The sequence below is a fragment of the Falco biarmicus genome, chromosome 5, assembly GCF_023638135.1.
Source record: "Falco biarmicus isolate bFalBia1 chromosome 5, bFalBia1.pri, whole genome shotgun sequence".
NCBI classification, from domain to species: Eukaryota; Metazoa; Chordata; class Aves; order Falconiformes; family Falconidae; genus Falco; species Falco biarmicus.
Window position 1 is genome coordinate 958,008 of NC_079292.1, and position 27,637 is coordinate 985,644.

Sequence of the window (27,637 nt, forward strand, 5' to 3'; positions counted from 1 at the left end):
GCCATTGATTTCCTTGTGACCATGGGCAAATCTTCTAGACTACCTTTACTTCTTTAGAGATGTGCAAATAAATTCTGAGAGATACAAATAAATTCTGGGATCTACAGATGGCCAGTGTCAACTGATTAAGAGTCTGCTCAGCTGTAATATGCTTCTCTCTAAGACGGAGTTTTTTGTTTTGGTTTTTCTGAAAACTGAAGTCATTTTAAATAAAACACACTGGCGAAGGAAAAGAGGCTGATTGTAATAGTGTATTGTGGTATGAAGTTGGTCGAAAATGTACTGTTTCAGTGTGGATGAAGGTGAAGAGGACTGCCATCATTATTTTGTTTCAGTAGCTTAAACACTTGAGGAACTTTAAGGACACCCTTTTGTCACTGTTAAATTGTTTGGGAAGCGGTAGGCTTGGGCACATTTATATTGCAGCATGTATCTTCGTCTGGGAGGACATCTGTATGTCTGATTAATTCTTTTGACGGCAAAGCCAAACTTGGGTCTGATACGCCTGCTTTAAACGGATTTAGTGATGGGTCTGGGTACCAGCTGCATTTGGTTTAGGCTGGGAAGGCAGGACAGGTTTACAAGGACAGCGTGTGGCAGGCTGCTGTGCAGGGAGATCCATCAACCTCGCCACTGTTCTCTGCTTTGGAAATAAGACATTCTGAGATCAGCCGTTACCTGTCAGTCACAGGCGATGAGGAAATTAGGCAACTCTTTCCATCACGCTAGTTTCTATAAGTCAGGTTGCATACTTATGTGTTACTCAGTCTGTTGCAAAGCAGATGAAAGGTTCAAGCTTTAATAATTCTGGGTCCCAAGGTAGCTGAAGTTGTCAAGAAGGTGCTTTTTGGAAAGTGCTGAGGCAGTTGAATTGATTAAGGGAAAATGGCAGCTTTTGCTCTATCAAAAAGCACAAAACATAATGTATGTCATTGTAGAAAATGTGAGATTTTTTTTCTCTTTGTATTTGAGGCAAAGGTGACTTACGTCATACAAAGTGACAAATTGCCCAAAAGACCAGTGGGGTCCCTTGAATTGTTTAGTGACCATGGATCAAAAGTCTGTGACAGCGGACGTGCTGAAAAGTCATCTTACGTAGGCAGGACTTGGGCTTGGGTCAAATTTCTGTGTCCAGCTTGTATAGGAAGACCTAAATCCATTTTTTATTTATTAAGTCTTAAGCATACCTATGTAACTAAGGGTATTGTCAATGCTTTCATATTTACAAAGTTAAAAAATGTTTGTATTGGTCAAAATCTTATGTTCACAGTCTTTTTGATTTGTTTATGGGGGATTTGGAGTGTTTGGGGGTTTGGTTTTTTTGCTCAGTTGGTTGATTGGGCTTTTTTTATGCAAAATACCTGATCATTTCGGTATGAAGTTCAGAAATTCATATCTTGTATTTAATTGTGTAATTTGCAGTCTTTAGAAATGGTGAGATGTACTTGTGAATTCTTTGGATTCCTACTTATGCCTTCCTGTAAAGACAAACGTTTAAATTTAATTAATTATGTTTATTTTGAATAAGTATCCTTGTCTGTGGCAGTGGTCTCCCTCCCAAAGCATTGCCAAGCAGATCTCAAGTTTTGAAGATAATTCTGATGACATTCAGATTTGTCAGCTTCTGTAGGTTCCTCTAATAATGCCACATAAGGGAACAAAAAGGATTTTGGTGAAGGTTTGTGTTCAGTGGGGAAGGAATGAAAGCACATCAGCAGATGGCCTGAAAACATCCATGGTTTAGATGCTTGTCTCCTTACACTTGATCTTCAATTCCATCTATAATGTTGCTTGAAGGATTGCCTGCGACCATGCATCATACTTCACAACAAGGAGGCTAGTTGTGTGAACGTGTACTTTATGTTTGGTGGGGTTTTTATAAGCGCTATTAACATAAAGATTGGTTACGTATATGTCTTAAGTTTTTCATGCCTTTTAAAAAAGAAAAATGAAAAATTTGAATTACTTTTAAGAAGTCTGATCCAAGAGAATTAGAAAACCTTACTGGATGGAGTTTGCACTTCTTTTCACTTACTGCTCTCAAAGGAGTGTCCGGTTCCATTTGTTAAAAACCAAAGTGGGAGTAACCCGTTATTCATTCCATGTTAGATTTTGCACACATAGCAAGGGAGAAAAAAAACCTGTCTCTGGCATTCCATGAAGTCAAGTGTTCTTAAAAGCACATTTGCAGATATGCCTTCTCTGCGGACCGAGCCTGAACACACCCCTCTGTTCTTAAAATGTTTCCTGCTCTGTAACACCCGTGCTGATGATGTGGTGTTTCCCTCTGCCTGCATTGCTGTGTTGCTGACAAAAGCACGCACAGGGCCGTGTCAGGGGGTACTGTCAAGCCTGGGAAACCAGAGGAGCACAGCGGGTTGCGGTTGCAACATAGTGTTGAATGTATGGGATAAGAGTTTGAACTTCTCTTCATCTATATGACGCTACAGGGCCCAATGCAGCAGAGAAATTTGCAAGGTTTATATTCGTTTTCATCCTGTCTACATTTCTAAAGGAAACATCAGGATTTTACTAGTTGTACTTCCCCTGGTTTTTAATTCATGGTGTTAAAAGCAATTCTTAGCAATTGTTGTCATCCTTTCATAGTAATGGTGCCTTCACAATGATGAGGTTCGTTGCTGTGTTCAGGTATGTTATGCTCACGCTGACGATTTATTCTGACCAGTTTGTGGAGTGTAGTTAGCTGCATTTGTTTGGGCAATGTGAGAATAATGAAGTTTCAAGCTCCTTTCAGTCTTGGCTGAGCCGTAAGACAGAGTGACTTTAGAAACTTTTCCTACTCTGAATTGTATCTCCTCGTTCTCTGAATATGGGGCATTAACTTTTTGGTTGTTTGGTTGGGTTTTTTTTTTTAATTGTTGTCAGTTTTGACTCAGTTCATGAGTACAAGAGATCAAAAGATTAAAAAAATCCAGCATGCATCCAGAAAGGTGTGGGTGGAATAGCAGCAGGAAGCTGGTAAATTAGCTCAGTCATCTTGAAACTTTAATCATTCATTTTGACAATAGAACACAAGTGATTCTCAAGTGCTAGATTGTAACAAACATCTTCTGGTAATGGAAAGAGTGACAATGTGTGCAAGTGGGCAGGAATGTTTCACAAACAAACTTCGTCTTAACTGCCTAAAAAATCCAAAATGAGTGATTTTAAATAGATGTGATTATGTCAGTCGACAACGAGTTTTCTTCAGTTTTATTTATGAAGACCAATGCTTGAACACTGCTCCAAGATAGTTTATGGTGCATTATTTCCTATAAAATCACGTAAGTGCTAATGAGAGTTGTACATTTCTGGATCAGAACTTTCAGGCATTTTCTCAGGAAGCAGAAGGGAGCAGATGCTTAAAGAAGAGTGAGAAAAGCAAGCTGTGCGCATTCCGCACAGGGATGAGGAACAGAGAACCGAGTGATGTTTCTGTTCAGTGAAGGTGTACTTAAATGTACTTTTTCCTTAACAGAAACTTAGGTTGAAATTGAAAAAAATACGGGTTTGCATATTATAATGCTTTCTCCATTGGGCTCAAGACCTTGAGTAACTGAATAAATTTGAATTTTTTGTCTTATTTCACACAGGCAACCTCTTCTGCACTGCAAAGTGAAAACCAGGCTTGAGACTAAGCCTGAACATCACAGGCTCCGTGGCTTCTGTATTTTCCATTCCTCTTGCTGCCGGTAAAATCCCTGTTACTTAGTTACCAAGCACCTGCACTGTGCCAAGGAGAGACAGGCTTAGGACATACGATGAAGAATTAACACGACACCTGTCAGCTCTCCAAAAAGAAAGCAGGTATGAAATTTGCCTTTTAGCTTATTCTTGAGTAAAATACTAAAAAGTGGTGCATGGTATTGCTCGTAACTGAGCAGCGACAGTGCCCAGTGGAAGACCAATAAATATCTAGGTTTCCAAAAGTCCCTGACTCAAGAATAAACCAGTAAATCTGCATCACCAATATCCCACAACAAAGCAAGGTGACAGTGCTACAATCTACACAAGGGTCAACTGCCCAGGGAAGCATCAATATTAGAGTAAGAGAGAGCTGAATGCAGGAATAACCAGTACCTGGAGGGGGAAATCACATAAAGCATCAGAAATACAATGCTGCTGTTGGCGACATTAAAAAATGGGTAGGGTGATTTAGGAGGATGGCGAATAGCTGGTAGGTTTGTGTGGCATGGAAGCGCAAGGCTCTCTGGTTAAGGCTGTCTAGGCATCATGTCCATTTAAGAAATGGTGAGTGGTTTTAGAAGGGGGATTTGTGCTCTGGGGCACTGTGCTGTGTCAGGAGGCTCATTAGCATTGGAGTGAATCGTTCTGAGGAGGGCCATTTAGAAAAGAATATTTTTTTCTTAACCTGTCAGCGAATCCAGTATGGTTTTGAAGTGCGATATGTGGTATTCCACCAGCCTGACTTGCTTTTGCTGGGGATGTTGCCTGAGTCTGTATAGGTGCATGTGAGCACGGGACTGCAAAGAACAGACTGACTCAGAAAGTCTGGATTCCACTGGAATGATGTGGCATCGTGATTTGCATAAATATGTTAAGCCCTATCTTAAAAGTAGTTTAGGGCTTTTGCTCCTATTATTCTAATATTTTATCTATTTCACCACTGTGGAAATTAGGAACCGTCTTCTATATCTAGCTTATGTTTATGTTTGGCCAGTTTATACATTATTATTTTTTTCCTTATAGGAAAATAACCTTTCCTCTCTTAAGTTAAATCCTGATGTATCTGCATCTCTTTTTGCCAGTCCTTAGGTACAGACTCTCCATTCCGCAAAGATTCTCATGGCCATTTTCCTCATTAATCACCGTTTGACTTCATCTTTCTTGAACTGGAGGGCTCAGTACTGAAGTTCAGAGTCTTTAGTGACATCTCCCCTGTGCATCACACAGCAGCACTAGTATCTTCCTCATTCTGCTGGAGAAATCTGTTCCGATATAATCAGAATATTGGGGTTTTTGCAAGGCTGCATTAGAAAGGCGATTCTGTGACACCCTGGCTTTGGGCGCTGTTGTGCTGGCTGGCAGCTGACAGGTACTTCGCCTTGCCAGCAAGCCTGCTGCGGCGTGCTCAGGAGGGCAGAGGGCTAGCACAGCTGCCCACCCTCCGCCTGGTGCCTGCGGAAAGCAGCCTGGAACATCTTGCTGTGATGGCCACCGAAGGCCATGTCTCCCTTGTCTCCCGCACCGTTTTGAGTCTGTGATCACCCACCGCAGAACCACAGCTTGTCACTCGTCTGCAAATACACGCCTGTGTTTTCTGAATGCCAAACTTCTCTTACCTCAGTCTTCAAGCTTACCTCGTTCTTTCTGTGTTCAAAGCCTTCTCGCTTTAACGCCATCTTCCAAGCTGGTGTTAAATCATTAAATTTAAATTGTAATTTAATTAAAAAAATTAAATCAAAAAAATAAATCATTAGCAGATTTAATCAAGTAACTCCAGATTTTTGGTGGGTTTTTGTTGTTTTTTTTAAAAGAAAATATTTAACAGAGTAGTTCTTCCTCCATTCTGGTGTTTACCTTTCGGAGCTCCTAGTTGTCACCTCCTCTTTCGCACGATCCTTCTATGCCTTTCAGTGCCTTTAGTCATCTCATCTTCTCCAGCGGCATTAAAAATTGCCCACATGGCATGGCAGGCTTTGCTCAGGTCCAGAGATGCGACATCTATGGCATTTCCCTTTGGGAGCTCAGTTTTCTAGATGTTACATGTGTATATGTACCTTTTATAAAAGCAAGTGGAATTTCTCCCCACTAATTTTTGTCTGGTTTTCCTTCAAATTTTGTTTTCAAGTCCTGCATACTACGGAGATAAAACTCATACTATGATTATACATATTTTCTGTTACAATATATAATAAATAATGTATTATTTCTATTGTTTTTTCTTCAAATTTTGTTTTCAAGCCCTGCCTACTATGGAGATAAAAATTTGCCCAGAAGACTTTCTCCTTCCCTTTGGCCCTCCTTTGCTACAAGTCCAAATGCATGGTTCTGGTCACCCCAGCTTGGTTGAAAGTCAAAACTAGACTTGAAAACAAAAAACTCTTGTGATTTCAGACTGCTATTTCTTTTAGACTCCAAAGATGGCTCCATTTTCCTCTAGGCTGAAGATTTTCATACCTTCAGCAGTTGCTATGCTAAATTAAGAGCTCTGCCACTTTGGGCTGTGGCGTATGATAGCAAGGACTTTGCAAGGACGGTGAAGCAAAGACGTTTACTATTAGCTAGCCACAGCTTCCATAAGCTTACGCACTGTACACGCGCTGCCAAAAGCTTTACCATTGGTCAAACTCCACTGTCCACGCAACCAGCTGCTGCCCACCACAGGCTACTCTCTGCTGTCCATGCTGTTTCATCATCCTCCAGAGGCCAGACCACACTCCTCCTTGTCTCTGCTTCACCCTCCCACACTTCCTCAAAGTTATTTAACCACTTTGCTGCAGGATCACAGCTGCACGTATTATCAGTGTCAAACAACCCACTGTCTTGGCTCCCCTACATTGAGCGTGGGTTGTTTTTTTTTCTCTGAAAGGCGTGTGCAGTTTATCTTCAAGCTGTAGACTTCCAGCAGGAGTTAATTGATGGTGGTTGTGCAGGCTCGGTTGTGCAGGCTGGAGTATCGGAGTGGACTCTTTAAAGTCCTCTGTGCACCCATCTAAGAGACCTGGGCAATCCAGCATGCCCGCCTGGCAGCTCCGCACCCACCGCTCCCCCCAGCCGAGCTCAGGGGCCAGCACATCTGTCCACTCGCTGCAGGACACAGGCTGGGTCTCACTGGTCACGAGCTACCTCGATGGTGTATTGACAAATGCAGCGAGCAATGCAGAGTTAGTTACCAAAATCATTATTTAATAGTTCGCTATAAATGTATCTTCTCTTGTGCACTTTGTATCAGCCCAAACCAAATCAATGAGTCATGTCTGGATCTGAAAATGCTGCATCTTGCCGTAACGACGTTCATGTTTTACAGTAGATACGTTAGTCACTATGTATGCTATGCTCATGGCAGGGACCTGCAACAACTTCAGTAACTCGGTCTACTACGTATCTTACAAACCATCAGGAAAACTTTATACAAGTTATATACAAGCTGAAGATAAAATATCACTCCCAACTATTATTTCTGTCTTATAAATTACAAGATTTCAAATATTTATATATTCTCTAGTAACGGTACAGGTTGTCTACAAACTCTCAGGATAATATAGATATATGTACAAGTATATGCAAATAGGGTTAACATTACCTGCTTCTTCAGCTCTGTGGGTAGGGTGTCAGCAAGGTATGAAATAAGAAAATCTGTGTGATTTTAGCCTCCATATATGTACATAAATACATTCCTATATTTACAGAGACGCATAAAGCCTAACAAGGCCATTCCAAAACTTGAAACATAACTACATGTAGTAAATGCTTCTTAAGGTGTTTAAAACTATCCTTCTGTCTTCATGCTCACCACTGTATCTGCGTTCATCTTCTGTAAGTGACGTGGTGTTGCTGGAGGATATTATCTTTAGAAAATTAAATCTAAAATTTTGTTTCTGCTGGAATCTGCATGAAATAAAAGGAAATAAATGTCACCCTCTGTAAGGAGCCCTCTGGTGAGTGATATGTAAGAATTTGCTCCTTTGAAGTGTTTGTGTGGGAAGGCTGTGGTCTGACATTTTCTCCCGATGGGATAGCTGTGTGCTGGATACTGCCCTTCTCTTTAAGTCCGTGACAAAAGCTGTGTGTCCCTGTCTTATCCCTGACTCCAGACTCTTCTTCTCCCGAGACATTTAGATAAATGGGACTAATGCTGATGTCTCTGCCACACGGACACTCTAGCAGTGAGCTCATCATGGGGGGACTGTGGCCAGGTGAGGAGGCCAGGTGAGAGCCTGGTGAGGTGGCCTTTGCCCACCTTCCCTCTGCAGACCCTCGGTGCACAGGACAAGGCTTGTGAGCCGAGCCCCAAGCCTCTTACTCTTCCTGTAAGGTTTGCCTGAGGTCAGATCCTATCAATAAGCTGGCTGGATGCTTTGTGCCCTGGGCTGACACAAGAGCTCAGGGATGAAGATGCTTTTCTTATCTGACCCAGTAGCTCCCCTGAGCAGCCTCTGGGGCTGCACTGCTTGTGGTTGGAGTGCCGCTACCGCTACCGGAGATGGGAATCTTACCGCGCACTCCCGGCTGCGCAGTCCATTGCTGGGGATGGTGATGTAGTTGTTGCCACTACCCTTCTCCTGCAATGAACGCAAGAATTTGTGGGTTAGCAAATGGATTGCTTCTTTTTTTTCTTTTCTCCTTTTTTTTTTTTACATTGACGAAGGTCTTGCTTTTTAAATCTCTGGAACACACCTGGGAATTTGACTGGGAAGGAGGGAAGCTTTCACTTGTCAGCCCTTTATGCCCCCTGCCAGGTCTCTGGGTCAGTGCAGAGGAGCTGGACCACTCCAGCTAAGTGGGACTAGACAGTTTCCAGGTGAGTAGCATTCTAGGTTTGGTACTTTTAAACAGATTTAACATACACAGGATCCTTTCTTGCTCTTGATTTAAGAACAATCCCAGAAAGGCCATCGCCAAATGTGGCTGTACTAATTTATCTGCACTACCTTAGCATTCCTTTTGAAGGCAGACAGTCCTGGGAAGCCTACATGCAAGCACATCAAGTCTGCCTTGCAAGAGCCGCTGCAGCGTATGCAGCAGTCCCTGCCAGACGGGTGACGACAGAGGACTGCTGACGGATGAGCTGGGATTGTGCCCCACGCTGTGCTCTTCCCAGGGAGGTGGCTTCAAGCAATGTCCACAGCCAGGCCAGTCTCCAGTGGGAATTATTCACTGCTTTCACTAGTGGCTGGCTGGGCACCTGGACCAGGGGCCAGTCTTGCTCTCCAGATATATTGGAGACCAGCTGAGTTTTAGTCATTAACTTTTTGAATATAGAGATGGTGTAGGGCACATGGCTAGCTATGCAGGGCACTGCTGCATGCCTGCGAATAGTGTAAAGGCACTAAAGTAGCAAAGGATGAAAACTGTATGTAGTCTTACCTCCGTGAGCTTTAATTTGGGGGAGCTGGCTATGTCCTTCTTCAGCAAAATGTGTAAAACTGCATCATGAATGGTGAGGAAAAATACGGATGGCTTAATCTCCTCATCAAAAAATGCACATCTCTCCAGTTTTTCCAGGAATCCCTCTGTGGGGGAACAAAATGAAAGCACAGACTGACCTGCAGGCCTTGAGAAGGGAATTGTATATCCTGAGCATGTCCACTGAGTAAACACAGGATTTGCTGGTATCCTGCACTGTTCTATTTATTAGAGCAGATGGGTTCCTCTTTACTGATGTGGAGAGGGTGCAACATCGTCGGTACTGCCTTGCTCGATGCCAGGCAGAAGGGAATCTGAGCCCCATTTCTTACTTAATGCCTAACCCAGGCTGCCCGATACCCCAGAGCTGTACAGCACAGTGGTGGCCATAGGTAAAACGAGCCGTCACACGTGGTCCCAGCCTGCTGGGACAGCGTGGGAGGGGTGACACCTCTGCTCAGCTGGGTCTGCTCGCTGTACAGCACTGGAAGGTGTAACTGGGGTGATCCTCTGCAGCTGTGCTCAGTGGCAGACAGGGAAGGGCGGTGGGATGAGGCATCCATGGCGATGCCGGTGGAAAGGCAAGTACTTACTCACCATGTGCCCCTGCAATGTAAATGTCAATGTCGATCCGGACAAATTCTTTCAAAGTCTGTTAAACCAGAAGGAGGCACCATTTAGATACTGCTCTTTTTACTGATATCAGCCATTATGGTGATCAGCCATAGCAAATATACAAACCACTTTCAGATATTTGAGATGTACGATGGTAAGCAGCTCAACTGCTGCACCAAGAGGTAGGATAGTCTCTTCACAGGGCTGCTGACAGGGATGGCCAGTCCTTTTGAAAAGGGGCCATAGTCCATACTGATAAAGGTGATCTTTCCTAAATTGTATGGCTTTATCGTACCTACTCGACACATGATGAAACTAGGACTCCAAAATTTTCTGGAGAGATTTTTATAACTGGGAATTTGAGCAGAACTACAGTTCCCACTGATGTGGCAGGTGCTTAGTTCCAGTGGAAATAAATTTACACACCCTATGTGGTTATAGATAGTTAACTTTAGCTACTGCTGTTTGAAAATATTGTTCTTATTGCTTTGTTCAAGGTTGTCCAGGGAAGTGAGAGCAGGAGCAGAAATGAAACTCCAATGCTCCAACTCCCAGCCAAGTGTTTAAAGCTGTATTTTATAGGTACATTTCTGTAAAGCTTTCCAAAATCTTAGCAAGTGCAGGAAGGGTGCCACAGCCAACACTCTAATTCCAAGAAAATTCAGATTTATTATTTAATCCATTTCCTAAACATTTTCTATGGAAAATGTACATTAAATATTCACATAAACTCAAAGGTTGCCACTGACTTTCCAATCCATAGAGGGATGTCTTCCTTTAAAAACGGGCTAGAAACACAGAATAGACTCAGGACGGTTTGGGTTGAAAGCAGCCTTAAATATCATCTTAGTCCACCCCCCCTGCCATGGGCAGGGACACCTGCCACCAGACCAGGTTGCTCCAAGCCCCATCCAGCCTGGCCTGGAACACTGCCAGGGATGGGGCAGCCCCAGCTGCTCTGGGCAGCCTGTGCCAGGGGCTCACCTCCCTCATAATAAAGAATGCTTCCTTCTATGCAATCTAAATCTACCCTCATTCCGTTTAAACCCATTGCCCCTTGTCCTGTCACTACAGGCCTTGTCTCTCTCCATCTTTCTTATAAAACCCCTTTAAGTGTGGAAAGGCCACAAACAAGGTCTCCCCGAAGCCTTCTCTTCTCCAGGCTGAACAACCCCAACTCTCTCAGTCTTTCCTCGTAGGAGAGCTGTTCCATCCCTCTGATCATTTTTGTGCCCTTCCTCTGGACCCTCTCCAACAGGTCCATGTTGCTCCTGTGCTGGGGCCCTAGAGCTGGACACAGCACTGCAGGTGGGGTCTCATTAGAGCTGAGTAGAGGGAGACAACCATCTCCCACAACCCGCTGGCCACGCTTCTTTTGAGTAGCCCAGGGTACAACTGGCTTTCTGGGCTGTGAGCACACATTGCTAGCTCATGTCCAATTTTTCATCCACCAGTACCCCCAAGTCTTTCTCTTCAGGGCTGCTTTCAATTCCTTCATGCCCCAACCATGGGGGTTGCCCCAACTCGGGTGCAGGACTTTGCGTATGACCTTGTTGAACTTCATGAAGTTCACATTGTCCCACTCCTCAAGCCTGTCAAAGGTCTCACTGGGTGCCATCCCTTCCCTCAAGCATATCTCAAGTATAATTGCAGTCACATGTTTTTCTTTCATATAATCAACTTGTCTTGTGAATTACAATTACCTTTTGGAGGACTCTCATGGCAGAAAAATCAAGGAAGGACACGGATGAGAAATCCAGAATGATGCTGTGGATGTCGACACGGGGCACAGTGATGCCAGGGGGGAGGTCACCACCCCAGTTGATCTGAACGGGCAAATCTGTCATGTTGGTGGGCTGGTCCAGCTCCTCTATCCTGTTGTTGTCTAATTCTTCATCTGACTCATGTGCATGGTTAGCCGTGCAAATCAAGCCTTTCTGTGTTGACAGAGAAAAGTGTCGTAGTTAATACTTCCTTTTAAGACCCAGCCAGGGTAGTAGTGCATCTTACACAAGGGCAAGAGCGGTAGCAATGCAAAGCTGATCCTCCTATGAGATGGAGCAGGACCCACGTGCACTTTACGCTAGAAAAAGTTCTGTCCTTTGTCTGGAGGAGTCTGGAAATGTTGGCTTTCCTCTCATCAGTCATTTAATCATTATCATAATCAGTTAATGATGGCTTTCTATTATTCCCTGAAGTCAATTGTCTGATATGCTTTAATTCAGTAATTTTGGAACAAGTTGACAAAAAGCATGCAGGATTTGTGCTGGGAGAAACCCAGCTTTATCCTACCATTAATGTAGCATGAACATCACCTCTGTGGGATCTGATTCTGCCATTTGATGCCAAATGAAACTCCAGTGGACACATACAAGCTCTGCTCGTGGTAAAGCTGTAAGTCTCTAACTGTGAGAGCCATTTAAAATCTTATTTTTGAAATGCGTTTATGTCATGCAGTGGCAACTTGGAGAACAGCATATCTAATTAGGAGCGGAGGCACTTCTCTGCCATGTCAAGCCAGGGAGCTGGTTGCTTAACTGCCCCCCAGATGGAGTTGCCTTACATACGGGTGTCACTTGCAGCTCTCCTTTCTTCAGCATCTTTCTGATCTTCCTCAGAGCTTTATTGCGTTTCCTCAGGACTCTCAGTGGGTTGAAGCCAACCTGCAGAAACGGCACTTTGAATAATTAAAAGAACCCAAACAATGGCACCAGGAGAAGGACACAACATCGTACGTGGCTTTTCTTTACAATCAGGACGAGCATAGTTTGGACCTAATGTTGCCTACTACTTTTCATCAGTTCAAACAAGGCTCTTTGTCTTGGTTGGAAAGATGTCTACAGGTATGACTACGAACCAGGCAGGCCCATCTGTACTAGCTTTACAACACCAGCATGGACAGCATTACAGCAGTGACAATGCTGTGGCACAGGCCAGTAACTCCAGCAGGCTGGTACAGTGCTGGCTAGCCCAGAGTGTGTCCTACTCGACTTTGTAATGGAGACGGCCACCCAGATGGCCGAGATCAGAGAGCTTACAGGTCGTATCTGCTCCGTGGCACCTGACTGCAGCACGGGTTGTGTACCCATCCTTTTTATTTTCTGGAAGAAGAAAAAAAGTTGATCATGCTGGCTGCATATGTCTCCTGAACTTCCTAGCTGGTTTTAACAAAATTAGACATCAGATCAGGTGAATTAGGCTAATAAGGGTTATGAAAACACTAAATTCCTGCAAGTCTCCTGCCTCATCAATCTAGTGGGTGGAGGCAGGAGGTGTTAGAAGTACTCATATTTGTAAAGAAAGAGAGTGGTGTGAGCATCTGCACTCACAGGGAAAACCCTTCAGGCTCTTCCGAGGTGAAAGCCAAGCACACGGAGACCCGACTGTCTCGGATTCCCTAGTTCCTCTGCCAGTTTCAGTCCCTCCTGTGAAGAATGAACTACTCGTTACCCAAGCTCATGGTAGCCACTGCTTATCGACTCCCTGCTAAGAGCAGCAGGAAGGGGAGGTTATGAGGGCACCTTTGGTTCAGCCTAGGGATGGCGGGGCCCTCTGGCATGGTGAGGGCTCAAGGGTCCCGGCTGGCTGTGCTGCTTACAGAAAGATTGGCTGCCTTCACCCTGTTTGTCATGGAAGACTTGAAGACATCTTTGATAGCGTGATTTCATTCAACTTTTCTTCTGACTGTTGTGGTTACGTTCTTTGCAGCGAGATGAGTAAACTAGCATTTATTTGGTATAAATAATAGAAATGCTAATAAAATAATGCCCCTTTATAGTCTCTATGTTTGTACTACTTCCTTCTAAAGGACTTAAAATGTGTATATAAGTTGTTATGATATAAGTTCAGCATGAATCAGGCTGTTCTCTTGCTTAAGTACACATGGGATTACAGGAGTGGCAACAATATTTGAATAATTCATGAAAATTTCATCTTTGAACTGTGGACTGACTGTGGGAAATTGTATTCACCTTAATGTGTTGTGCAATTTATATTTTCAGAACGACAGCCCCAGACACTTACAGCGGTGATGAGTTTCTCTCTGAAGAATTCAATATTAGCGAAGAAGATAGGAGACGAGCACCTGAAAATCTTCACTCCCTCTGGCTCATAGATCTGTACAATGAAGCAAAAGCATCAGTAACAACATCTGCTGTAGAAACACAAACGCAACAGATAATAGAAGAAACTTGACATTTCTTACATCGGTGTAATCCTTCCTGTTTCTGTAGATGTTACTTCTCCCAACATTGGCCAAAAGGGTGCAGCTTGGACTGTGAACAAACACACACACACACACACACACACAATTATTTGTACTCTATACTGAAGCCTGGTGGAAGGGAAGGATCAGAGAAAGCAACTTCAGCTGCAGTGTGAGGCTGAAGTGGGACCCCACATCCAAGGGTTTATGCCTGGAAACTGATTTTCCATGCACAGTTGTTGGACATTCGGAGGCACGTGACTGTAGGCCTTCTCTGTACAGGGGGAGTTAGTTTATAACAGGAGGAAAAAAGATATTTTTAACCACATCCAACAGGTACTCACAGCTGGGAGCGGATCACCACGGTCAGCAGCTGGAATGCCACGGCGGTTGCAAGCCCGATATCCAGGCCAAGAAAAACGGCAGCTAAGAAAGTCACCACCCATATAACCTGTAACGAGCAGGTGGGTGGCAGCAGTTATGAGCATGTCGAGGACCTGGGTCAGGAGCACAGTGTGGGAGCAGCAACAGATCTCAGATCTGGTCCGGGCTGTCCACCTGCCTTTGGTGAGGGGCTTCGTGTTTCCTAAAGTATTTTCTTGTAACACGGGGTCAGACTCAATGACTGGCACCAGGGGGTGTTTCTAGGGGTGACAATTCCTATACAATCAAGGCTTAGAACAACAGAGGTGTGGATCTTCTATAGGTGGTTCACTAAGTACTCAAGAATCCAGCAGAAAGGCAAGGTTACAAGTAAATCAGGATCCTGGTAAAGCTGAGAGAAGTAAATGTGCAAATGTAGGTGCTGTGAATGTACATGACTGATAAGCACAAATGACTAGATAATACTGAACATTTTTTAACCACAGATCTCAAAGCATTTTTGTGTGGTAAATAACGGCTATCTGGGAAAACTGAGGCCTGGAACCATTTGGGAACACAACAAACTGGCTGGTGAGAAGGGCAGGAGCCTAAACTTTCTGAGTATTAGAAGTACGCGGTCCTGCCCTCCAGCCACAAGCTTTACCATTTGGAGTAAACCCTTCAAGCCATGGTCGTCACTTGTTTTTTGCTGTGTAACTTCCATCTAACAGGCTGCATGAGAATGTGAACGCATGGCCAACACTGTGAGTATTTAGACATTTTCTGTAACTGCCTTCTATATTTGATTTTATGTAATGAAATATATTTTAATATATTCTGATGAAATGGATGAACATGAAGTTAGGTGAGAGAATCAACTCAAAATAGGTGGGACAAAAGGTAAAACACAAGCAAGGGCTATACAAGCAAAAAAAGGCACTCCACTATTGTACTTTCTGTTCAGTGAAGGCAGGTATAACAAAGGAACAACCTGTAAGAAATTTGCATAATAGATGACTTTTTCCAGTGTGCTTCATTCCTGAATGCTTGTGGGACTCAACTTACACAGTCATACTTGTCCTTCCTCCACAGGATGCCTACTTCCTTGAACTGCATGAGCATGCCTTTCAAGTTACCAAGAGCCAGAGATGCAAGGACTGACTGTTAAAAAGACAAAAATACATGTTGGATTTTAAAGCAAACAAAGAAAATGTTGAACATTGAGGCTTAAGTAAAAAAAAGGTCATACAAATAGGGCCAAAGTGCAGCTGAAAGGCCAGGGAACTCCTCCTGGTGTATTGCTGCCCTGGAACCCCCCTAGCTGTGGTGCAGTGCAGGTATCTGACTTGAGGTTGCAAATCCCATTTATTTTGGGCACCTAAAAGCTGGTGCTGTAATGTTTGGTGTTTGGGCACTTGCATTCCCTTTGAGGGACCAGGTGTAGTGGTCCTCTCTGTCATGATCTGAGAAGAAGAACCAAGCTATGCAAAACCCTGTTTGGCTCCCACTGAAGCCTATGAACACTCCCAGTGACTCCTAGAACAGTCCTGTCTCCAGCAAGCAGGAGGAAGCACTGGGTGAAACTGGTGAATACCTTCTGTAATGGTGCCAGGAGAAATCCAATGGCCAAGATCACAATCAAGACGATGACAGCTGAGATAATACCAGCAATCTGCATGAGAGAACAATTCCACCGTAAGTAATTCTCTGCAGGTATTATGGTCAGCTAGGAAAAAGGGGAGCTTTCCTGCATTAAATGCCATCATAATCTGTTGTCTTCTATACCTGTGTTTTGCCTCCTGTGCTCTCCTGCACCCCTGATCTCGACAGAGCAGTGCTGGAGGCAAATCCTTTGAATGAACCACCAACTATATTACCCAGCCCAAAGGCAATCAGTTCCTGAAATAAAAACAAAAGAGATTGTTCTTAAAAGCTGTTTCATGACTGTTATTCACAAGGCAAAGCATTCCAGAAATTACTTATTTCCCATTGACAAACACATGGTATTGATTTATGTGTGATTTGCCTACCTGGTTGCCATCTACTGGGTAGTCATGCTTGATGGAATACACTTTAGCCACGGAGAAGGCTACTGCAAACCCAACAATTGCGATGGAAATGCTGTCGCCGATACATTTTTGGAGGACACCTACATCGGGTGCAACAGGCTCTTGAAATCTGAAAAACAAAAAGCTCGGCTCGTAAAGGATATGCCTAAGCAGACCAGCTGTCAAGCAAGGGAGCAAGGCAGTGGTCCACCTCAGACGGAGCACTTTGGAGACATGCGACACAGAATTGCAGGTCTGAATTCTATAAAACTTTGGGGGATCCTTACTCAGGACAGGGACTCTGGCCACATTTGGCTCAGCTTGTGTCTCGTTTACTGGGCCAGGGCCAGCGACAGCTTATTTTGTCTGAGGTGCATGCACAGTTCTGCATTCTAGCTGGACATGTCAGATCTCACACAGCGCTGAGGCCCTTGCACAGGCAATGCACACACAGAAGGATTTCACTTAATTACGACCAAAAAAAATAATCCCCGTGTGACTCATTGAAGCACTTTAGACACCTAAGCAAATATTTAATAAGTCTGGTAATATGGCATAGCTGGATGTACTTTCTATATGGATATATACTCTATATGTGGATGTAGTCTCTATATGGATGTGCTTCTGGAGGAGCAGACGCTGAGGCCTCTGGGGGTTGATGGTGCCTGGGGAGATGCTGGTGGCCAGTCATGGGACCAGGCAGGAGTACTGTGCAGTGTCCTGGTGGCCTCCCAGAGCTGGTGGTGGCTGCTGAACTGTGCATGTACTTCAGGGGAAACTGAGGGGTTCAGGACTGAGTAGCTCACTAAAAGGGACAAACATCAACCTCCTGCTCAACAGCTGTCTTAGAAAATGAAGCATGCAATTATTTCATGTCGCAGTGTATTCTTTGTTGAGTAGGTGTGCTCTAGTGAGTAATTTTATCTGTTGAAAGTGTTTCCTTATATTGTTGAGAGCAAAATGTTTATTTACCTACTGAAAGAAAATGAAGCCAGTTATTTTAATCAGAATCATAGCTGAACTGATTTAACGCTGACAAACTAGAGACAACATTTTGCTCCACTGGTGAATTTTGAGTAAATCACTTACCCGTCTTCAAGTTTTCCGACGACAGCTACGTTAAATTTTTCTTCAAAATTAACAAAATAGGAAATCAGTGCTGCTAAGACTGTCTGAAAGGTAAAAATCCCCATCTCCATTAGGTACATTCCAGCCAGAGTGTGAAGAAACTATTAAACCCCATTACCTTCCCTCTCCCAGGCACCCTCCAGTCTCATCACTAGCGACAGAATTATGCCCAGAGTCTGCACAACTCTTCGCTGTCCAGATGTCATTCCTGAACCACCTTACAGGCGCGGGTTTAATTCATAAATCACACAGAGCATATATCAGAATATCTCACTAACAACAGAGAACATCCCACCCAACAAACCAGGTGTTTTCTAACAAGGTGCCGTAATAACTCCGGGGGAAAACAAGCGCTACTTGCATCTACAGCAACATCCTCCAGGGCTTTAGGAGCTTGCTGCCCCTGTGAGAGGCTGCCCCCACCCCACGGCTGGTCAGGGCAGGCAAAACTCTCTGCTGCTGGAGGGCAAATCTGTTTTGTGCTTGGCCATGGATGGCCAGGACTTCAGTGGCTGGTGTGGTTCAGAGAGAGGCCAGCTGTGGGACTGCAGCTGGCTGGTGTCACAGACAGTTTCATCCAAGGGAAAAACTCATATAACATCTTACTCACTACAGATGTATTCAGCCGAGAACAGCTAAGCAGGGTAAAACTTTTTAGTAGAGGTAAAACATCTCGCAATAGCCCGTGAGTGTTGCCAATTCTTCCTTATAGGTAAAATGATAATCCAACTTTTAATGCAGAACAGGAGAAGAAATAGTTAAAACTCTGCTTCCCATATCACTATAGTGGTGGAGCCATTGCGAAATCAAAGGCAAGTGACCATTACCACAAGGAGTTCGATCGGGATGGGAGTTGGTAACTTTGCTTTGTATCGATCATTCATTTCCTTCACCACAAACACGATAAGTAAGACAACAAGGGATGTGACTAGGTCAGCGACGTTTGTTTTTGTGATCTGGCTGAAAACGCTCTCCAGAGTCTGCAAAATCAGGAAGAAACGTGGGGTGTTTTAGAAATAGTGTCCTGGCACAGTACCGTTATCCCTTCCAGAAGAGCCTGTATCGCTCTGAGGATGGATTGCAACAGTTGGGATTTATTCCCTGTGGCACAGTGTGGACTGCAAGCCCCAGAAAATGTGCGTGTGCACTGTCCAAATGACAAAAGCCTCTGTGAAAGACCCTTTCCACTGCCTCTTGACCTTCTCCTCCTGGCACCCCCTGAGGGAGGATCGGAGCAACACACACGTGCACGATAGGAAACGTGAGCAATGGAATTACTGAGCAGGTGCCTCTCTCCGCTCCCCCTTCCCTGTCTTTCTTCCTTTGTCATCCAACAGCCCTCACAGAGTCATATCCAAGTTTAATATCTATAATACCACCCTGGTAAAAGTGAATAATTAAATGCTTGAGGCAAAGCTGAACACAATTAAAATACACCAACACACAGTAGAAAATATTATCTAAGTAGCCCAAGGGGTGTAACTTGGTGTTTGGCAATAAATTTAAAGATTGGTCATATGCTAATAACACATCCTCTGTATTTTTCTCTTGTGTTTCCTCCTGCTTGGCTGTTTTTATGCTGAGTTCTCTTATTACTGCCTTGCAGTCAGATATACATCCCAGGTTTCAACACCATTAGCAAATAATGAACACTTTCACTCACATAGATGATGCCAAATGGTACATTAAATCCAGGGACAGGTAGCTGAAGCATGAATTTCAGCTGAGACACCACCACATGGATAGCTGCAGCAGTTGTGAAACCACTGATTAACGATTGTGATAGATAAATAACGATGAATCCAAACTGGAGGATTCCCAGGAGCAACTGAAATGCAAAATGACCATACATCAGTGGGATTTCCTTGTGCTTTTAAGCAATCTCTGTGACAAAGAGAACCGTGTTTAATGGAAACAAAGATTTTCACCTAATCCCATATGTCCAGGGGTTAAGGATGATCCAGATGATAGTGTCATCAGATTTGCAATCAAAGTTGAAATTTAGCAACAGGGAGCATAACACTAGTAAGAGTAATCACTAAAGCAGTTAAAACCTATTATTTGTATTTTATAGCTAAAATAAACCTCCTTAGTGTAGAGGACTGAAGGCGGTGGGCTGATTAGCGTTGATAACGTGCAGCTGTGGGCTTGCCTCAGAGGCGGTGGGTTGATTGACATGGACGATGTGCAGCTGTAGCTCGTTCTGCTGAGTGGTTAAACAGCCCTGAGGAGTGTGGGAGAGGGGGCTGGATGGGGGAGGAGTGGTCTGGTCTGGTCTGGTCTGGTCTGGTCTGGTCTGGTCTGGTCTGGTCTGGTCTGGTCTGGTCTGGTCTGGTCTGGTCTGGTCTGGTCTGGTCTGGTCTGGTCTGGTCTGGTCTGGTCTGACCTGACCTGACCTGACCTGACCTGACCTGACCTGACCTGACCTGACCTGACCTCTGGAGGAAGGAGAAATGGTGTGGGCAGTAGAATCTTACAGACGGTAAAAGCCTTGTTGCAGCCTGCTAGTTTGTTTGTGCTGCAATGCCTTAGTGTCAGGGTTTTCGGTACCGATATTTTCACATGGTACCAGTGTTTCATGAAGCACAAACGTTACATGTTAGGAAGGAAGGAACTGTAGGAAGTAAGGATAATTTTTTTTGTTGTTGTTGAAAGGACAAATCCAAATTCTTTGGCATTTATGAGACAGAGCTTTTATTCCTTTTGGTGTGTCTGCATCACTTGCATTACTCTCACAAATATATTTTTTTCCTATGCAGCAGCTTTGGGTTTGCTGGTGGGGGGGCAGCTGTGTGGGCTGTAGATGCAGGTCTGGTCAAACCCAGGATTTTGCAGCATGGGTCAGTGCCTGGTCACTGCAGGGGGGCAGATGCCTCCTAATCAGTGGGCCAAGGTCAGTTACGTGGGAAGGGGCAGAGAATCACTTTGGTGACCATGCCAAGCAGAAACCGAAGAGGAAGGTCAGTCTGCCCTCCACCTGTTCATATATGTGTATACAGACGTGTGTAGGCACACACACCTCTGTTTACCAACCTGAAAAACCCCAGAAAGGACGGTTACAGATGCAGCCACCATCACCCTCTCTTCATTTATTGCTGAGAGATTCGTGGAAGTGCCATTTGCAGCGCTGTCGTCGGGGACCAGCCTGGTGACGGCTCCCCCCACCATCAGGCTTAGGACGGGGAAGGGACCTGAGCAGCACAAGGCGTTCGTTAGAGACCCGAAGGGGCAGCGCGTACTTCAGCCGTGAGGAGGGTGGGCGGCGTGCCTGAACTCACCCACTGATATATGTCTGGATGTGCCAAAGATAAAATAGACCAGGACAGGGAAAAACGCCGCGTAGAGTCCGTAACCAGGGGGGACATTGACCAGCAAAGCAAAGGCGAGACCTGTGGGGACAGGGGGCCGGGGAAGGTGACGTGTACTGCAGGCGGGAGCAGCAGTCCCTTCGCCCCTAGCCCGGCAGGGCACGTTTCCCGCAGGTACCTTGCAGGACAGCCACGAGGCCCGTGTTGATGCCGGAGACTATGTCACTCAGGATCCACTCCCTGAAGCGGTATGCTGGCAGCCATGAGGTGATGGGAAAAAAACCCAAGGCAATTTTTTTGACCCTTTGTGGGGAGCAGCTGTAAAGACACAAAGAGGACAGAGCTCTGTCAGTAAACGGGTCGGCTGAGTCACAGCCTGTTTACAGAGGGGAAATGAAGGGGGGGAGGATTCGGGTACAGGCTGCCAGAGGTCAAAATCTCACCCAAACGCAGCCCTGATCAACTTCCTCTGCTAGCTGTGCTTCAAGGAGGACCTGATGGCCTCCAGAGGTCCCTTCCAACCAAAATTTTCATAGAATAGTTTGGTTTGGAAGGGAACTTTAAACATCATTTAGTCCAACCCCCCTACAATGAGCAGGGCCATCTTCAACTAGGTCAGGTTGCTCAGAGCCCCATCCAACCTGACCTTGAATGTTTCCAGGGATGGGGCATCTACCATCCCTCTGGGCAACCTTTTCCAGTGTTTCACCACCCTCAGCGTAAAAAAATTTCTTCCCAATATCTAGCTGAATGCAGGCTCTTCTAGTTTAGAACCGTTACCCTTTGTCCTATCGCAACATGCCCTACTAGAAAGTCTCTTTCCATCTTTCTTATAAGCCTCCTTTAAGTATTGAAAGGCTGCAATAAGGTCTCCCCAGAGTCTGTGCTGCCAAGCGCCCAGGAAAAGAGAAGCTGCCTGGGATACAACTGCAGGAAGACTTTTAAGGGTAATAGCAGCTAAAATTCTTCAAAAAAATCTGATGCTGCATTTGGTTAATGAGCTTTAATTTGCTTTGTTGGAATCTGAGGTGGAAGTTGTCAGGATGGAGTTCATGCTGTCCAAGAACAGCAGCTCAAGATCTGTTTCTTAGATCTATATTTTAAAAATAATAAAAAAACCCCTTACCGAAAACAGAGTTTCAGGTGATCCCAAAGGGTTTTATGGTATCTGTGCAGTTTCTCATGCTCTTCATTGAACAAATTCTCTGAGTACACAGGTCTGGCTACAACATAGTGGTTGCCCACAGGTTCAACCATTTCTACTGAAGTATCAGGTGAAGATGGTGACTCGTGTGTGCTTCTTTCTGGCCTTAGTCACTTAAAAACCTGAAATGAAGAACAGGGTTAGCTCCTTATGTACTGCGGGGCAGGTGGCCGTGGCATAGAAGAGTGAACTCCAAGCTGAGCGTTACCACCTTTGAAGATCAAAAGAGAGATGGTTGAGACACTCGCCTCACTTTGCCAAGATGTTGTCCTGCCCTCCTCCTCCTCCCACTGCAGGGCAGTGTTTTCTATTTCTTCCTAAAGATGCAGCCAAAAAGTGGAGAAGATGGATTACGAGTTAATTTATCTCAAAGCCAGCCATCTACAACCAAAACCCACCTCCTTCGAGAGAGACTAAATTCTTAAAGAACAAACAAGCAGATCCCTAGAGGTTTCTCCCTGTGGCACTGCTGGGAGGGCTGGGATCTCACTGAAACCCGCCGACTTGTGAGGGGAAAGGCAGAGCCAAGGCAGGGCTCAGCCATCCTCTCTCATACTCGGAGACCGGGCTGAATCTTTCAGCTCAGGTCTGTGTGATGAGGAGGTTAGGCTCAGTAGTAAAAAAGCACGGTATTGCTGCTTGTTATTTGTAAGATTTATTTCCACAGGTTGTCTGGGCTTCTTCTCCTATGTTTCATGCTCACCAACAATTTTTGCGATGTCTGACCTAAATACTGTTTTCTGCTTTCTCCCAACCCGTGTCTGCATGTCTGTGCTGAATAGAAACTCTCCTCAGTCACTCCAGAAATGACCCCTGAAGTCCACGTTACACATCAGAAGATTCAAGATTCGTTGCAGTCGATACCACTGGGTATTTTTCAGCAATTAATTAATGGCATCACTGTGCTGCCTACTGTGTTCTCTCTATCCCCACATTCTTTCCATGTTAAATTAACTTAAATAGATGTACTATCTTAAAACATTTCTCTCTGCTGCAGCCACCACTGCATGTTTAAAACAGTACTAGTCCTAGACAGGAGCCGTGGAACTTGCTCTTGGTAGCCATGGTTGGACCAGATGATCACTGTAGGACCCTTCCAACCGGAACTAATCTGTTCTATCCTATTCTATTTTCTTTCGACTCAGAGACAAAGATGTACTGTGGGAAGTAAAAAGTCTTTTGTGACACTGATAATAGAGCATTTTTCTGCATTTTCTCTCCGCTAGCACAAATGCGGCTCGGCGCCTTGGTGCTTGCTGATGGGCTTGCAAGAGATGCCCAACCGACATTAGCTCCTCACCCAGGTCTATCGCCTGACTCGCACTGAAATAGCCTATGTGCATTTCTGATTCAGGTTCTTGTGTACTCAATATTTGGAGAGATCACAGGACAGATTTTAAAGTGGCACAAGGCATTTTGCATAATTATGAACAGATGGAAGGCTTTTAATCTATGGCAATTTTGGCATTAAAATGTGAATCCCATCCTGAAACTTTGCTACAGCTCAGGGCCCTTTATTGACCTATTTCAAGTGATTTCATTTTAGTTTCCTCCTAGTTTGTTCTGGGGAAATTAATGGATGAGTAGAAGTTCAAATAATGACAGATGAACCTCTTAGATATGCTGGTTTTGTTGATACGCTGTTTTTCCACAAAAAAAATCACTATTTTGGCAATGGATTAAACATTTTTATTATCTGTTTTAACATTAAAAAAATTAGACCTGTAACATTTTCCAAAAACTGGCAGGTAATTATTCTAACATATTAAAACTCAAAATCTAAGCTCATTCAAGACGCTGATCCAAGGTCAGTTAACATCAAACCCTGATCCTGAAATTGTACACTACCGTCACCCTCTCTGTTGTCGTCAGAGCTCCAAACCTGAGGGTGATGAAATTTCAGTGAAAAAATTGGTTTATTTAGTTTATCAGAGTGTGCTTAGATTTGCAGGAACAAGTTTCATCTATTAAAGATTTTAGAATTGCTCTGTTTCCTGGTCTGTGTATCAGTCTTATAGACTTCCCGTTGCAGAAAGGAATATTGCTGAAAGTCCTGTTGAATAGGTTTGTTCACTACGTTGTAGGGCACACGAGGCACTATTTGTTCCCTATGAAATGTTCATAAGCCATAAAAGCAAAAAGTGCGTGGGTTACTCTTTCGTTTCAGATTATCCCCAGTGCTGCAGCTGCTGTAGCTTTTGTGAATACTTCAGTTGTCACTCCTGCCCCTTGCCCAGCCTTTGTTCTTTCCTCAGGACAAATCTGATACCCCAGTCTCAGACAATGTACAACATGCCTCTTTACAACTCTCCGAATGTCCTTTGGTTTATTAGTGCTGGTCTTGTGGAAGGTGTAAGTATTTTGCATGTATTTTTTCCCTCCTGCTAGGAACCCCAGTTTACTGGCTGTCCTCCAGGTTATCTTCGGGTTGATGGCTTAAAGCTGCAGAAGGAGACCTGGAGCATCGCCCTGAGAATCTCATCAAGCTGAACCATGAGTCTGCTCTAGAGACTGTGGTGTCATGAGGCATCACTCAAGTTAAGTTTAACCAAACCAGCCTGGGCGCCTGAAGCACAGTGGAAGGTGCCTTCAACTTGCCTCCTGGCAGGTAAATGAGACCATATGGTGTGGTACCTTGCTGCAGCTAGGTGACCACTGCTGTTAGTCACCTGCCCCACTAGCTGAGCTTTTCTAGTCTCATTCCCTCTCCCACGGGCTCTGTTGGCAGCTGTGACTTCAGCCAGGTATTGCCTTCCTCTTGCTCACTCTCATTTTTTTCCCCTGTATGTTAAGAAAGATAGGGTGCCCTCTGCATGGGGAGGTTTTATTTGGCTGTTGGCACCATTGCTTCCTTAAGATGCTTTAAAGAAAGTGGGGTTATTGTAATGAGTAGCAGTGTAGTGGAGGCCAACGTCCTCCGCAAACCCCCTAAAAGAGAGGTCCGTACTCCAGCAACGCACACTGCCTTTCCAGAGTGCTCCCATCGTGAAGTTCTTGGACTCCTTGTGGGACACCACTAATTAGCACAGTTCCTCTGATTACTTCTTTAATGTGTCCACTCACACATGGGGAACAGGAGCACAGACCAAGCTTGTACTGCACAGCTGTTGAGTGGTAGGTAACAACTTTCACTCACTGTTGACCAAGACCAGGTCTGAACTGAAACCCCAGAGATAACATCCTGGTTCGGTTTTATTCCATATAGCCTCTGATCCTGTTCTGGGCCAGCAATTAACAGCATTACCATCTCTCACACATAAAAAAAATGTAACTCCACTACTAATCCCCCGCATCCGTGAACCTTCGGCAATGCATATTTTTGACATGTGTCGTTTTGTTGAGGGGATTAACAAAGGGATACTTTTTTCTCTTTATTAATTTATCCTAAATATTGACTAAGAAGTACACAAAAATCTGGTAAATTTAACTGAATAATTAAATATTAACATGCTTTGTCCTACTTTTCAATCTGTGTATACGCACTCACAAACTCAGCTCTGCAATACAAACATTTGAAAAATACAGACAAATTCCACAAGGAAAACTTCTACATTTTACAAGAAAAACAACATATGACTAGACACTTTTCATTTATAAGCATTACTTCACATATCCCATATCCTGACCGGCAAGTCAAAATTGTACCTGATACAGGAAGCTCTTCAGAAGAAGCCACACCAAGATTTTATGGAAAAAGATATCCTTGAAATTTTCAGAGGCAGTGCAGGTATCTTGTGCTGTTCTTCATTTCAGAACCTCCCTAAATACTGGCAACACTTTAATAACTAACTTTAGTTAACTTTTACAAGAAAAGGAAGATTTCACTGTGGCCTTGACCATTGAGCCTATCCTCAGGAGGGATGATAAGAGTCATTTCTTAAAGTTCTCTGTGATATTGCTTAACTTTGGTGAACTGTTTGTGATTGGTCTGCAGAGACTAATATGGGAAAATAGAGGTGAATAAGAAGGACTGTCTGTTGCAATCCTGCGCTGTGCATCTGCCAGGTTTCTGTTGAGCATGGTGGGAAGCGGTGACCAGAGCTCAGCTATGGTACCCTTCATTTCTGAAGGAGTGTGAGCCAGTGGTGAGGGAGATGGGGCCGCAGGGCATGCCAGATCTGGGCAAAGCGTGCCTCTCTCAACCTTCCCCTGACGCACCTTTAAGGGACCCTCAGTTGTCTTTCCAGAAGGGATTCCTGCGTGCTCAGATCATTGCCCAAAACAGCCTTTGCAGGGATTTCCAAAGGGCAGCTGTGACTTGGTGGAGCTGACAGCTGTGGCATCCCATGACAGACAGTGGAAAGGTGCAGACCACGTGTGCGGCCAAGTGTTGGGCACGAATGTGGCGTAGGTGGGTTAGACTCTCCTGTGGGATCCTGCTCCCCTCTGCTGCCCGTGGAGGAACGGAGGGAAATCATTCTCCCTAGGCCGAAGTGAGCCTTTGTAAACATTTCACTGAGACACTAAAACCACCAAAGGAGATAGCTGAAACAGTATTTCGATGCCTCAGGCCACAACTTCAGTTGCAGGTCCCTGTGTTCAGGTGTTCTGTTTTCAGGAGAGCAGTAAACCTTCAGTGCTGAGGTGCTGAGGACACCATAGCATCAAAGGTCCCCGAAGAAAACCATCCTTATCACCCTTTTCATATGTCACACTGCCATGAACACCTAGAAATGCTTCAGCTGTTGATAGCCACGGTATCAGGAAGGCTGTGGGGTGCCAGGTGCCCTAGGGCATTCCTCTGGGCTGGAAATCTTAGCCTTTGGGGGTTTGAAATCACAGACCCTGCCCCTGAAGAAAGAGTTTTCTTCATCTGGTGGAAGGGGACAGCGTGAGAGAGGGCACCTTGTTTACTTAGGAGAGCTGTCACCTGCATGGGTCTAGGAGGAGGAGAGGCAGGAGGAGCCTGAGGTTCTGCTGTCAGGTGGTTTGCCCGTATTTCAGTCAATTATTAGACCAAGAAATAATGAAGCAAGCAGGACCCCAATATCCAGCCCCACAAGGTGAGAGCTCTGTTAGACCATTCAGTCAGGATTTCTGTCTTGTGCTTTAGCCTGTGCCTCTGAGTTCCCGGAGAGTCTTTATGGACCTCAGGTGCTTTTGGAAGTTGGAGCTACACTTCTAACCAAGAACATAAGCTCCCCTAGTCAGTAAAGATCCCAGGTCACCTCCTAAACTCTCGAGAACACCTTCTCTGTGACAACAAACCCCTGGGTTTGATAACTGCTCTTAGGTTTAAGGGATTTGCTGCCCTTTGTAAAACTGACACATTACTTGAATTTACTGAAATTACTTTTGCCATTAAAATAACAAACATTTGAAAAGATGTGGAACAGCTCGCACCATAAAACAATTAAAGAGCTTTTGGCCTCCCTCCTCAAAGTGAAGGCATGGTCTGGTCATAGAAGTGCTTTAAAACCCCTTTGAAGTGTTGAATGTGTTCTTAACTCTTTGTATTCAGGATATGTCATGAGAAGTTGCAACACAAAACAGTCAGACAGGTTTTTTAGGACTAGGTTTAAATGCAGGAGGGACCCTTAGCTCTAATGAAATCATTAAAGCCTTGTCTTTGGTTTCATCATGTCCACCTGTAAGTGCTTTACTCTTGGATTATTTCCACTAATTCACTGAAGTAATAAGGTGCTATATGGAGCGATGAAGGGAATAAGCACTTTGG

At 44.5% G+C, this 27,637-nt stretch overlaps 1 protein-coding gene across 2 annotated transcripts; it reads right to left on the reverse strand.

The window, feature by feature from the left end:
* Nucleotides 1–95: 95 nt before the first annotated feature.
* On the reverse strand, nt 96–26,356 carry SLC26A3 (solute carrier family 26 member 3). 2 transcript variants are annotated; one of them, XM_056339770.1, is made up of 21 exons: nt 25,606–26,356; nt 21,883–22,082; nt 20,935–21,074; nt 20,727–20,837; nt 20,482–20,639; nt 19,112–19,276; nt 18,276–18,428; nt 17,410–17,492; nt 16,303–16,450; nt 16,058–16,171; nt 15,867–15,944; nt 15,338–15,433; nt 14,254–14,360; nt 13,910–13,979; nt 13,729–13,821; nt 12,273–12,368; nt 11,409–11,642; nt 9,688–9,742; nt 9,052–9,197; nt 8,181–8,246; nt 96–7,572 (listed from the first exon to the last, which is right to left on the reverse strand). In XM_056339770.1, exons 2-21 carry the CDS (start codon nt 22,011–22,013, stop codon nt 7,549–7,551), a joined length of 2,268 nt encoding a protein of 755 aa, XP_056195745.1. In that variant the 5' UTR covers nt 22,014–22,082; nt 25,606–26,356; the 3' UTR covers nt 96–7,548. The 2 variants fall into 2 exon arrangements, with proteins under 2 accessions (XP_056195745.1, XP_056195744.1); XM_056339769.1 differs by lacking the exon at nt 96–7,572 and having other exon boundaries at nt 7,692–8,246.
* Between the last annotated feature and the right edge of the window lie 1,281 nt (nt 26,357–27,637).